Raw genomic sequence first — 14,455 nt, 5'->3', positions numbered from 1 at the left:
TTCAGTGAAGAATAAAAACAATGCCTCTTTTCCTCAAGAGGGAAAAACATCAAATCTTTCATGTCATTTCATCATACAGAACACAGTTTAAATGGCTTGATCTTACATGAAAAAACCTTTATTCACTTCTGGGACACTTATTATACTGAGCCAAGAGCTCCTTCAGCAGACATTGTTTCAGAAAACTTCACATCAGTGTGAGGTCATTTTCATTTGTGTGAAATCACAAAGAATGTAATAAATAAAACAACAAGGCAGAAGCTTTTCTCATGAGTAACCACCTTGTATCCGAGGATGTTGCCGTTCTGCTCGTGCTCAGGAACTGGGCCCCAGGTAACCAGGATGCGACTGGAGCTCATGGCCTCCACCGTCACATTTTCCGGAGCCCCCGATGGCACTACGCAAACAGAGAAAGACAAATCACACTCCCTTATCGCACAGTGCCTTAACACATGGCCCCGAGTACTGAGTAAACTCACGGGGATTAGTCACCTCTCCAATGTCATAAGGGAAAAAAGAAAGCAAACAGCATTAGCGTGAGCAGCAAACAACAGTACAGGCGTGAGGAGACAGTGAACAGACCACTAAAAGATAGCAAACCTTTAACACTAGGCCTCATATCAGGCAGCACGGGCAGTCCAGAACATCCCTACATGTCGGATATTAGCCACACAATTATATAATGACTCCCTCCACAGATGAACTTCATTTTCTGATTACAATTATCTAAGTGCCGCCTTCTAAATGATGACCCACTAGTGGCACCAAATGGAATTGCAATCTGTTTGAGCAGCACAACTTTTTTGGGCATAACAACATTGACATTGATTTATCTATTCATTATTTGACCAACTGGATAAGTTTGGGGTGAGATAACCTGCTCATGCAAAACCGTGGAAGACAGTGAGGATGTTTAAAACTTTTTTTTTTTTTAAACAGTCATTAGTGGTGCTTGCTCATACTAAAGGTTATGGATTCAAAGAAACTTCTCAAATATTGTGGCTTGTTAAGAGGAGGCTGACTCTTACTTAAAGTGATCAGATTTACTATTTTTTTACGTTGTGGAAATATAATTAAATGGGAAGTAAAAAAAAAACTGTTAGATTTACTAGTTCATTAACGTTCAAAAGTCTGGGGACATTGAGATTTTTTAAATGTTTTTTAACAGTATCTTATGCTCACCAAGGCTGAATTTATTTGATCAATAATACAGTAAAAAATAATTTGAAATACTATTGCTATTTAAAATAGCCATTTTATATTTTAATATATTTTTAAATGCAATTTATTCATGTGACGCAAAGCTGAATTTTCAGCATTACTCCAGTCTTCAATGTCACATGATCCTCCAGAAATCATTTTAATATACCGAATTGCTGCTCAAGAAACTTCTCTTATGATCATCAATGCTGAAAACAGTTGTGCTGTTTAATATTCTTGTGGAAACTGTGATACATTTATTTTACATGATTCTTTGAAAGTTCAAAATAACTGCATTTATTTGAAATAGAAATGTTTTATGACATTATAAATGTCTTTACTGTCACTTTTGATCAATGTAATGCCTCCTTACTGAATAAAATGATGTATTTCACTGGCCTCTTTAGACCTGGGCTAGCAATCGCTCAAACACCCCAACAACTGCACAGTAATGCCCTGCAAGCAAACCACAAAAACCTAGCTTTGTGTCCCTTTCTTATGCATGTGTAAACATCATTGTCATTGTTTAAAAAAATTTAAACATATTTACAATTCAGTCTGATAGCACCAGTCGCACAGAAATGACACACTTCACTTTTAAACATCATATTTTTGAAGTTTACACTGCAGCCATTTGGGGCCATAAATCTTTCTTGAGTGTATCTTGCAGGGAGCAGCGGTAAAGATAAGTAGCGAAATCAGGCAGCCAATCACCTTGCTTCTTATCTGCAGTGTAGGCATGCATTCAGAGCAGCTCTCGAGTCAGACAGCATGAGTGGGTTGTGAGGGGCTGTTATGGTGATCACATAAAGGAAATAAAATTTCAATTTGTGAACCACCTGTTTACATTTGAGAACATGATTATCCTGAGCATGCAGATTCCAAGATGCTCCCTCTGCATTACAGTGGCAAACATGTCTCTGTGTCCCGTTGGGCTCATCAACCCGTATTAGTATTCGACTGGGTGTCCTCACCTGACTCGCGTGTGCGTCCCTTCACGGGCTCACTCCAGGGTCCGGGGCCTATGGAATTAAAAGCCTGGATCTGCAACTGGTATTCGGTCCACTCCTCCAGACCCTCCAGGGTGATCTCCCTCTCCAGCCTGTCGTTCACCAGTCGTGTGCTGGCTTCATCCCGCTGGTCCGCTCGCAACACTCTGACCCTGTAGCCCACGCTCTCTGGGTTTCCATTGTACTCGGTCTCCGGCAGTGGCTACAAGGAAACATCACTCTTGTAATAAGTCAACAGAATTACTGACAGAGATGTTCCTTGACATAGAGTGTTTTCATTTCATCAGCGGTAATGAAGATGAGAAAAAAAAGATTTTAATGAACACAACCAGTAGACACTTAATGACAAGTAAAAAACAGCACTGCAAGAAATTAACTAATACAATTAACTAAAAATGTCTTCTGCAGAAGAAAAATCTAGAAAGAATTTATCTAAATAATTCAACACTGAACTGCTTGTATAAGCTTAATCATCTGTATTCATAAAGTTAATGATACACCTTTTGACTGATGGTGAAGCGAATGAACAGTTTTCACAACATGTATTTTGGTAATAGCAACAAATCTTTTTATATATTTATACATATTTAAATTAATAAATGTTTATGTTGTTATGGTCATTTTATGTTACACACTGCCATTCAAAAGTTTGGGGTCAGTAAGATTTTTTTTTTCTTTTTGTAAGTAATTACTAATTTTATTCAATGAGAACACATTAATTTAATCAAAATTGACAGTACAGACATTTATTATGTCTTAAATAAGTCAACATTTATTAAGATTTCCATTTCAAATAAATGACTTCACCATCACGGGAATTACAACATATTTAAACTAAGTTTAAAAAAAAAAAAAAAAAAACCTTCACAATATTACTGTTTTTACTGTATTTTTAATCAAATATATGCAGCCTTGGTGAGCATAGGAACTTCTTTCAAAAACATTACAAAAATCTTACAAACTCCAAACTTTATTAGTGTAGTGTGTTATAAAATTTTTGAACACTGACACAGTTTTACCATTGACACATTTTTTTTTTTTATATATATATAATTCTGAGCAGTATCTTCAATTTAAATATTATTTTCCTTGACTAGAACGATATACCCTTCAGGGTAAAATGGACTAAAAATAAAGAATAGACAAATTAGACAAAAACAAAGAAAAAAAAACAGTGTAAAATAAACAGTGCAGCCTCTATAACACACAGTCTCAGCAGCATCCTGATCATTGCTAATGCAAGCAAGCTGAGCTCAGCCTAGCCCAATTAAATATACATACTCCTATAAATCTCATATTTATATTTAATATGCATATTTAATAATGCTACATCATTTACGTGCCCCCCAAAAAATCAACTGAACGATTTTGATTGGGTGCCAAAAGATAAGTAAGATGTCACAAACTGGCAAAACATCAGCTCTCATATGCTTTTAATTTGACAGGTAAAGAGCTTCAATTTGAGAAACTCAATTTAGGCACTAGCTCTCACATGTCAGCAGACTTTACATAAGCTGAAAATCGATAGATGCCTAAAACACCCTGCTTTCAACATCCTAGCCTGTATTCATGTGTGATACAAGATAATGACAGCCTGTCAGAACACTAGGACTGAAAGTTACAGTGTAATAGCTTCCTTGAATCCTTTTTTTCTTGTCATTCTAACTTCTGTGAATGAAAAAAAATGAAGAAAGACCTTGAATTAGTGAATGAACTCAATTGAATATAATGCACTTAGCTTACCTCATATTTCTCAGAGATGATATGAATCTGCTGAATTATACCTATTAAACTTTGAAGTATCTTATATCTTAAAAGCAACCATTTGATTGATAAAAGTCACTGAAATAGTTATGAAACACTCCACTTCATGAGTTGAGGAGTATTGTTTAACTCTACAGCCCTCTGAAGCAAACTGAGGTCACTTAAGGTCCCAATGATGATAATGTAACAATGAGTGGTGATAAATTCCCCCTCTTGGGGGTTTGATCCTACAAGCTACAGCCCAGATCTTTAACCACAATGCCACTCACCACCCAGCGTAGCCAGAGGCTGGTCTCACTGGCCGTGCGCACGGTCACGCTGCTAGGCGCCATGTCTGGAGGAGCCTGCAGGGTTTGAATTACACGGGACGGCATGCTCACCGGACTCGGGCCCACGATATTCACCTGACACATTCGGAACCTGTAACCACCAAGTTAATCAGTCACTTCGTTAAAACTTAACACTGGTAAGACTTCCCAAAGGGAAAGTAGATGGCAGTAGAGTTTGTGAGGAACCCTGTGTGGGGCATGTGCTCACTGCAATTCACTTTATAACTGCACCAATTACCATGAAATCAAAGTTTATCAGTGAGCAGAACAAATTGAGAGGCTGCGGCAACATTCATAAGATCCGACGTAAATCGCAGAGTAGAAAAAAACACAGAGGCAAGCAGTTCATCATGAAGCTCAAAGATGATTCAAGCTGTCTGAAACAAACGGATGAAGTCAGACATTAAACCTGTTTAGATAACAGCAATATCTTTATATTCACTGAGTGAAATAATACGATTATTGGCATGCCGTAAATATGACAATATTCAAATTAATCTATCTATCTATCTATCTATCTATCTATCTATCTATCTATAAATAAGTATAGTAAAAGTACACAGAAGTATAATTTCACACTATTACGATTACAAGTATATTAAATAATATGACTGGATGAATAGAAATCTCACATCTTGGCTGAAGAGGATGTCCATCCACAGCGATTCACACACATGATGATTTGCAAATGTAGATGAAATAATTCATTTGTGCATGCAGGAACTTTCAGAAATGTGCAAACAAACTTGGGTATTTATGAACTGTGCTTTGCATTTGTGAATCTTGTGCATTTGGTAATCATATTTTGTGAATATGAATTAGTTTACTGTGAATTGATGTTTTCAAATATGTAAACTTTTCTGGTGAATGTGAATTGGCTTATGCATTTGTGAATCGCATTTTGCAAATATACAAAACAGTTTATAAATATTAACAAGTCTCTAGTTTCTATTATTTCTTTTGGCAGAAACAACACCAGACAGGTTAAACAGTTGGCATCCATGCTTGTTACTTACATCCACAAGATGCCATATGCTATATTGTAGCTATGGTTATCACTATGTCAACCATCGCAAGTTCTGGAGTGATTTTTCACCGTGTTGTATTCTGTACACACACACAGTAGATCATTTAGATGCGACTGTCACTTGCAGAACTTGCAGTGTGTAGTGATTTCTGAAGTCCATGAATAAAATAAAGTGTTCTCTGTGTGTAAATAGATTTCACGCACACACTATGTCTCAGCAATTCTGTAGCAAATCTAAGTTCAATTGTCTTTTTTTTCAGCATAAGACAAAGACGTCAAGATCAGAAAGAACAAGAAAGAAGAAAGGAATGAATTGACGGAATCCTCAGGGAAAGAAGCAGAATATAACAAGATCAGAGGCATAAATACAAAAGCGAAAACATTGCCATAGTGTGCTGACTTGAACTGTGAACCGCTCGATTTGTTTATGCAGGCACAGAATCATAATCTGATTAAACTGTATACGTGTCTTCAGTAATGCAAGTGTAATTGCAGTAATCTACATGGCTTAATTTCATTAGGCTCACTTAAAATGTGTATTTATTCAGATTAAAGTAAATGAAAAAGCTGTTTACATGGCGATTTCTGTGTTAATGCAGTTAATGTGTGTTTGTAGAGAAACAGCGCTGACCTGTAGTGTGTGAACGGTGTGAGATTGGGCACCTCCAGCAGCTGAGCTTCAGGGTCATTCTCTTTCACGTACAAAACCTTCCACTCTTCCTCTTCACCGATACTGCCCACCTGAAGACAGAGAGCCCTGCTGTTACAATCAGTGCCAACAATACCAATGACCCCTACATATTATGATCCTCTTGTGAGGGATGTACTAAAACAGTGGTTCCCAATCCTGGTCCTGGAGAACCCTCAACACTGCACATTTTAGATGTCTCCCTATTCAAACACCCCTGATTCAACTCATCAGCTCGTTACTTAAGACTCCAAGACCTCAAATGTGTGTGTCAGATAAGAGAGACAGCAAAAATGTGCAGTGTTGGGGGTTCTCCAGGACCAGGATTGGGAACCACTATATTAAAACATGAAGGCATTTGTGTTATTTTCTCTAAAACAGACCCATTCATACAAATGTTAAGGGTGAAAGTTAATGTACTAACTTAAAATATGTATTAAATGTTTAAAAAATCTTACTCTTCACATTTATGGTCTTAGAAAACTAACAATATAAAATCCAATTATTTTGGTATTATCTCTATTATTATTTTTATTTTAAAGATAACATATTATCTTAAAATAATTGGCTTTTGTACTGTCATTGTGTCATGGTCCGGTCACTGCACATCCGTTTATTCACCACACAGACTTTCACACGACTCAGTACACCCTGGATTTCATTTCCCATAAACCCCTGCCTAGGAACTCATTATTGAACCTCACCTGTTTCCCATCAGTGACACTATAAAGGTTGCACTCATCCACACTCACATTGTTCTAGCCCAGTCTGTCAATTCCGAGTGTTTCTCCTTGTGTTTGTTCCTCCTGTGTCTGACTTTGGATTGTTTATACTGCCTGTGATTCTCTGCCGTCTGCCCCGACCTCTGCCTGGTATTGTTGCTGTTTCTGGATATCCCTTGACACACCTGATGCTGTTCCTGATTTCTGCCTGTCTGACCATTCTTTAATAAACTACTGCATATGGATCTGAACGTCTCTGACTTCCTGTTACACATTGTACTAGACCCAAAACAAATGATTAGAACAATCCCTGGAAGATGTTCACTGTATTATTATTTTTTTTCTACCCACTAATAGAGTGATGATAGGGAAATAAATCCGAAGAGTAAGATTTTCAGTTCGTTTGTTTTTCATAATAAATATCTTCCAATAAAGCATTTAACAAATTACTGCATTAAACATATGTAATAAATATTTTAAGTTTGTACATCGATTTTGACAGTCCTATACATAGACTTAAAAAAATCCTACAGACCAGCTGATTAAAACTGCAAATCAATATACACTCATTTATCACTAGGACACAAAAAACATGTTTTTAAGTTCTAGGGATGCTACAAAATCTACAAAAATTGTTAAAGACTTATTCTGTAAATGAGATTTACGTCCTAAAAATGTCACAAAATAATTTAATGTATCAGTCAGATGGGTGATTCTTCACCAGAATAAGCAGTGGATTTTATGGTAGTAGTCTGGCTACATGAGACTACCTGGACATTAAACTGCCAAGGCATTTCCAAACATCTGAAAAGAGTCATTTTTTAGCCCTGTTTTAAGAGTGATATTTCTCAGCATTTGTCCAAAGCAGCAAAGTAAATGAAAGAAGAAGAAGAAAAATCCCCACACTGCACTTTATTATACCCGGTACGTCACAGGCCGAAGCCTCTTAGAGTGTTTTGTAGAGAACGGGCCTTCAGCAAGAATGCAGAGTGGAGAGAGGTTAAAGCTTTTTCAATTGAGTCCAGGACAGTGCTAGCCACTGCCCCATTTCAGACACACTGTGCGAGCCAAGTCTAAACCAATCAAAGCTCATAGCACTCAGGAAGATTTACTATGACCAGTGGAGTGTACTGTATGCGGTAAGCATTTATGCCAACGTGATAGATGTTGGACGTGTGGCACCTTATGCTGGAGACTGCTGTTGTATTTCATAGCTGATGTGTGTGCAGGGGCTCTCTCTCGCTCGGTGACAGATTTCTGCAGCGGCAGATAGCCTGGCCTCAATCAACGCTGGAATTCAAGTACCGCCACATGAAAAGCAGATGCTTCCTTTTGCAAGCTCCGAGCCGGCGCCGTCAAGTTCAGAGAGTTGACGTCGATTACAAATTAGGAGTCAGTCATGTGATTCAATCTGTCATCACTTTTGCGAAAGTCGCAGGCGATGTGGAAAGGGTGAGGATGTACTCTCAATACATCTCTGAGCCTTGGAGGGCAATCACAACTGGAACTTGCTGTTATTCAGGTTGAAATGGAAGTGCTGAGTGGAAGTGAATCGAGTGTGTGTGATAAGTCTGCATGCTGGCTGTTTTTAAAGCCCTGTGATGACAGCTGGATGCAGGTTTGAGTGCTTGAACACTAGTAAATGAACACGGTGTAACCTTAAGCATATACTAAACCGATGAGCACATAGGCTGAATCAAAGTGACATTATGAGATAACATTTTCCATTTTTATTCATTGATTCATGCATTCTTTATTTATTGTGAGACACAAAACAAACACCAAAACCATTGTTCAATGTACATTGACGAACAAATAAAAAAAGCACAAAGATTTTTTGCTCTACTGTCCCACGTTAAATCCTCAAGAACTTGACTAGGTTGTTTCTTTCTTTCTTTATTTTTAGTGAGACACAATACAACAGTCAAAAATCTTGTTTGGTGACCTACTATACAAATAAAAATAGTAAATATATATATTTTTGCTTCACTGTCCCACTCTGAATCCTCAAGAACTCAACTGATTTATCCATCAAGCTGTCAAAATAGCTGAAATGCACATTCCTAGGATTAGGAGATAAAGCCTGCACAAATCATCATAAGTACTTTGCTCAACACTGCAGGGACGTTTCATTATCGTGTAAAATGTTTTTGTTTGCTGGTGAAGACTCATCAGGGAGCACTGTGAGGATGTACAGCTTCAGGCCAGCGTGATGGTAGGCGGATAATGATCGGATAAAGAAGAACTGAAATATGACTCACCTGCCCCTCAACGATCCACTTGGAGATGGTTGTCTTCCCATCATCCCCTGCACGGAACTTCAGCGTAGCAGATCGTGAACTGATCTTGGAAATAACCAAATTTGATGGAGGCCCGGGAAGTTCTGCGCGAACCCGAAATGAACTAAAAGTTAAAAGTCACTTCTAAACAACAGCCACTCATCACAACAATCAATAACCACAAAACATCCACAAACATGAATATTTTTAATAACACTATGTAGATCCATGTTGCACGAGGGACTGACTCAAAAAAAAAGAAAAAAAAAAGAGATTTGCGATTCTTTTGAAGTGCAGAGATAAAAAGTCTCATTTGGTTCGAGAAACCTTTGATGAAATTACACTGGAATTAAATCAAATAACAAACAATAGTCGCACATCTGCCTGAAATCCCCACTGAGATGTGTAGATGTCTGTTTCTCTAATGTCTCACAATATGCAATTTATCAGCAGGCATTATGGTTTTGGCTTGGCTTTAAGCCAGTTCAGCATTCGCCTTCTTTCAGCAAGAGAAAGCCTGATTTAAATCTGGTGCAAATGAATAATTCTCCTTCAGTGCCACATTTGATTTATGGCAGCGCATGGGAAACAACTTCGCAGTTCCTGAGCAAAAAAGACCAGCTTAAAAGATCATCATTCTTATATTGCTAGTGTACAATATTCATGCAGAAATAAGGAAGAGTACTGTAGCTCCTGTAATGCATGTTCCAAAGCTACAACAGACCTGGTGGCACTCCGGATGAAATGGTGGAGGAAGTTACAGTTCCTACGCCCGCCTCCGTCATAGCTGCCACTTCTAGCGTGTACGTAGTGAGGGACGTCAGGCCGGTGACCTTGTAGTCTAATGTGGTGTTGGCCAATGTACGCGCCACTCGCGATTGGTTCTTCCCCTGAGCTTCCCAGGACACCAAGTAACCTGCAAAGCACCATCACATTCATTAAAACTTGAAGTCATTTGAGTTTACTTCACTTTACAGCTCAAAACCTGTGGGAATGGGTCAATTTGGGGCGTCTCGTCCAAGTCCAACCTGGGAAGACAACTCACCAGAGCAGGAGGAATTTTTCTGAGGTCTTGAACTAGAAAGAAACCATCTCTCTTTAACAAACAATATGGGTGAAATGGGGAACTGCTGTAGAGTTGTCTAGACCCAGGGCCCTGCCCCCTAACCCTCATCTAACTGAGACTAATAGCCAGCAGAGATCCTATGTAATTTGCTGTTTATTGGGAGTATTTTCTTCCAGAGTCAGCACTGTTTCCAATCGCTGAATGTCCTCTTCCATTGAGTCGCTCATAAATCAAGCTTTGCGCTGGGAGAGCCCGCTGGAGAACAGACCTAGGCAACATTCAAAGAGCAACAATGCTGTGTAAATTGATATAGACAGGAGCTATTTAGTCTAATGTATGTCTGACCTCATTCGTCTCCATACTCTCAATCTACATCCAGAGCTGTTCCGCAACTCACTCGGTTTCATCTGTGTCCAGTATCAATCTACTGCTGCCTCGTTAGTCCACATCGAATTCTTTCTCCGCATTATTGAGATGTCATGAGTGATTGTCATGAAAATGTGTTGTTCTGGTCATATTTCATGCCAAAACAAAGAAAGAAAGAAAAAAAGAAATGATACAGAAAATAAACCCATGTATTTTTTAAGACTTGATTTTAAGATGATTTGCATTGTGACGTCATTTTCATGACATTAAAGGTTCAGCCATTTTGGTCATTGTAGAAATATTTTACTTACTAATTATTCTCAGTAATATCTTCTCATTGCCATATTTTTTTCCCCCTAATTTTCATTTTTCTCAAAGATTTTTATTAGGTTCTCATTTTTACAGTTTTATAATAAAATCATATCTCTTATGCAAGACTGCATATATTTGATTTATATAAAAAAAAAAAGTTAAAACAGAATTGTTGCGAAATATAAATTTTTTTTTTTTTTTTGTGGAAACCATGATACATTTTTTCAGGATTCTTTGATGCGTAGAAAGTAAAAAAAAAAAAAAAAAAAAAAACGCATTTAGTTGAAATAAAAATCTTGTGTAAATAATTATGTCTTTACTGTCATTTTTGATCAATTTAATGCATGCTTGCTGAAATTTTACTTTCATAAAAAATAGTATTATATAAATAATAAACAATATACAATTAAAATAGTGTTTTTGGATTTCATGAGATTTTTTTTTTATTAATTATTTATTTCAGTAATGTTAACTTGGTGGAAAGCATGCTTAATTCTCTTTAAAATAAGTGCAACAATATTAATGGTCCTAAAATTCTTCATTTTTCAAAAGCAAAATCTTTTTTTTTTTTTTTTTTTTTTTTTGATTTTATGACCATACTGGTAAAAAAAAAATGTATAGACTGAATGCACTGTTAGTCGGTTTGGATAAAAGCGTCTGCTAAATGCATAAATGTAAATGTAATGACCTGGAATTGTTCTTAACAGGCTCATGTTTTTGTCTTATGCTGGAATGTCACCTCATGCTTACAGATCTTTTGATCATGGTTAACATTTCTTTTATTTTGATCTGTTTGTGTTTTTCGTTCCTGCTGGTAATGATTCCAGCACAATATGGATACTGTAAATAGCACTCCAGGAATACTAAAACGCATGCATCCGCGCCCACACACAGAGTCACACTGAGAGCCAACCACACACACACATACACACACACAATCACAAAAGAATCCTTTACAGCTATGCAACAGGGAGCGAAAATTGTTTCTGCCAACTGAATGCAAACAACGATGCCATAATTGCCTTTGTGCAAATACTCAATGAAGTGTTAAATAGAAGTGTATCCATTAATAAAGCTATACGAACACCCAAGAGTTGCCAAATGAAAATGGAGCTCCTTTACAGGCTCACCTGCTCTGTCTAATGCAACGTTCAGCCACATTCAAACAGAGGGGGGCAGATTAGATTTCATTCAACAGTAACCAGAATTCTAAACTGAATTTTGCAAATACTGGTGCAAATAAATTCATTCAGATTTATTGCTGCAAAATATAAGTGTTTTCCTTTATTATTATGACGTCTGCCCATTATTTCCAAAGTTTTTCTACAGTATCATATCAATAAAAACAGCATAAAGATCAAAAACACTCACCAGAAATGATGCCGTTCTTGTCCACTGGTTCCTCCCAGCTAACTCTCAGAGACGTGTCCAAAATCTCTGTAAAGCTCAAGCGACCAACAGGGCCTGGAACTAAACGCAAAGACATTTCCTGGTTGTAGACTTCCTTTTGTTTCTAAATAAGTTCTTTCTACTGTAGGCTTATTGCACTGATCACAGACAAATCCAAACTCTAATTATGAAACATGTGAAATAAAGCATTATGTAGTCCCTTCATAATGAACCACAACAAAGATCCCAGTGATATTAAAACCTGACACATACACAAACATTGTTGCCTTTTCCTTGTTCACTCTTTATTCAGTCTTTTCCCACCAAATCTTTCTCAGATATAATTATATCGGCTTGACCCACAGAGCAGTATTTGTACTTAAGTCTGAGCAGTACATTAATTAATGTGACTTTTATAAGACATTTTGTAATTTGGTATTTTATTACCCTCAAACTACCCCAGCAGAGTTTCAGAGCAAGAACACTGTCATGATGCTGATGTAAAGGCCAAAAGCTGGCAGTGAACTACATATATTAAAACTGAAGAGTGTTTTTGTGGTTTGGCTTTCTCAGCAATCGAAATAAACATTTTGTTCTGCAATATTCTGTTTAACTTAATTATCTTTGAAGCTTCCATTAAAACAAGGATTAAAAAGTCCATGCAACAGTGTGATTGTTTCATTTTTAATTGTGCTTATAAAACGTTTTGTGACAGACAATATGTCCTTATTTTATGTAAATCCAATCAATCAGATTCTGAGCACCACTTTTATTAAATAATATGATTCAGTGAGAGACAGAAATACATCCTTATGACCTGGAGTATGGACTGACAGACTAACAGTCCAGTTACTTACTGTCCTCATGAGTCTGCACCAGTTTGGGGACACTGCGGGGTCCATTCCCTGGTGTGGTGAAACACAGCACTGAGGTCAAGTACCAGGTGAACTTTTTTAGACCACTGATGTAACCGAGGTGTCGTGTCCCATGATAATCAGGGGTGATGGTCACGATGATAACATCCTCTGGAGATCGTTCAGGCCACGCCATCAACTGAGGGACAGACCAACCCAAAACATATATTTTCTGCATATGACAGGGACTTAATGGGAACCAGTACAGGAGAACTAAGTTTACCTTGTAACCTTGATTAATGCCATTGATGAACTGTTGAGGCGGTGGATTCCAGGTAAATTCAATTATGGTTGAGTTCACTGCCTTGACCTCCACACCCTGAGGGGGCGCTGTAGGAACTAGATGAAAGTACATACTGTATGTTAGACTCCTATAACATCTTAATGCAGGGGTGTCCAAACCTGATCCTGGAGGGCCATTATCCAGCAGAGTTTAGCTCGAACCCTGATCAAACACACTTGAACCAGCTAGTGTGCTTTTTGTAAGTTCTGCTCTACTTTCAACAATGATAAAGTTGGTAATGTCTCAGTTCAAGTGGCTCATTTCTAATGGCTACCTGCATCTCTGATGTAACGGAAAGATTTCAGCAAACAAAGCCTTAAAACTGACAGGCTGTGGGACACTGTTGATCGCCACAGTGTTGGACAGAATGTACATGGTTATTTTTGATCACAGTGTGAACTCTAGAAATCACAATGAATCTGACATTTTCAAATCTACCAGTAGTTGAGGGAAAATTCTTTTTTTAATTAAAGTGCAGAAAACACTGCAAATTGTAAATTCATTTCTGACAAAAACATTAAACATGCATTGATGTACATTAGATGATAGTGAAAAGTGACAACAGATGTTAAAAAGTTAAGGGGTAATGCATAAATGTAAGTCTGAATAAAAAAATGTTGGTGGAATGATTTGATCTGAAAACTGGAAATGGCCACTGTGGACTTGTACTGTGGCCATAGCCCAATTTTATAACCATAACAAAAATAATTACAGGGTTTGCTCTTGTTTTTATAATGCAAAGTACAGCAACAATATCCACGGCCACTAAAATGACTGACGTTAGAATCGCAACAGTATTAAAATTCATCAGTTAAATTAAGGAGCCCAGCTTACAATCTTCACGGTGATCCTGAGACATTTCTGACCTTTTCTGAGAGTAGCATGCTATAGCATGAACAAAATAAATGAAAGAAAAAAGATATTCACATTCTATTATACATCCAGTATCCTTCTAAAAAGAGAGAAGGCAGTTGAATGAAAGAACAGGTCTTATATAAGCCAAAACACAACAAAACAATATCACAACAAAGTCCCAATTCCTGATTGTTTGCCATACTTCTTCCTCTTCCATTTTTTTTTTTTTTTTGGCTGTATGGACACTTTGT

General features: G+C 37.4%; 1 protein-coding gene across 6 annotated transcripts in view; it reads right to left on the bottom strand.

Annotated features, from left to right (window-relative positions):
- LOC109087162 (protein sidekick-1-like) overlaps positions 1-14,455 on the bottom strand; it is a 290,401-nt gene that overhangs the window by 41,191 nt on the left and 234,755 nt on the right. For all 6 annotated transcript variants that reach the window (XM_042721155.1, XM_042721162.1, XM_042721169.1 and 3 more), the window contains 9 exons: positions 13,290-13,405; positions 13,010-13,205; positions 12,135-12,233; positions 9,744-9,935; positions 9,002-9,123; positions 5,962-6,071; positions 4,244-4,394; positions 2,175-2,412; positions 282-397 (listed from right to left, as the gene is read on the bottom strand). In XM_042721155.1, the coding sequence (XP_042577089.1) occupies positions 282-397; positions 2,175-2,412; positions 4,244-4,394; positions 5,962-6,071; positions 9,002-9,123; positions 9,744-9,935; positions 12,135-12,233; positions 13,010-13,205; positions 13,290-13,405 (1,340 nt within the window). The remainder of the gene's footprint in view (positions 1-281; positions 398-2,174; positions 2,413-4,243; positions 4,395-5,961; positions 6,072-9,001; positions 9,124-9,743; positions 9,936-12,134; positions 12,234-13,009; positions 13,206-13,289; positions 13,406-14,455) is intronic.

Source organism: Cyprinus carpio, chromosome A3 (genome assembly GCF_018340385.1).
Source record: "Cyprinus carpio isolate SPL01 chromosome A3, ASM1834038v1, whole genome shotgun sequence".
Classification (NCBI taxonomy): Eukaryota; Metazoa; Chordata; class Actinopteri; order Cypriniformes; family Cyprinidae; genus Cyprinus; species Cyprinus carpio.
The sequence above is the reverse complement of the archived record's forward strand: the minus strand, read 5'-3'. Positions and strand labels throughout refer to the sequence as shown.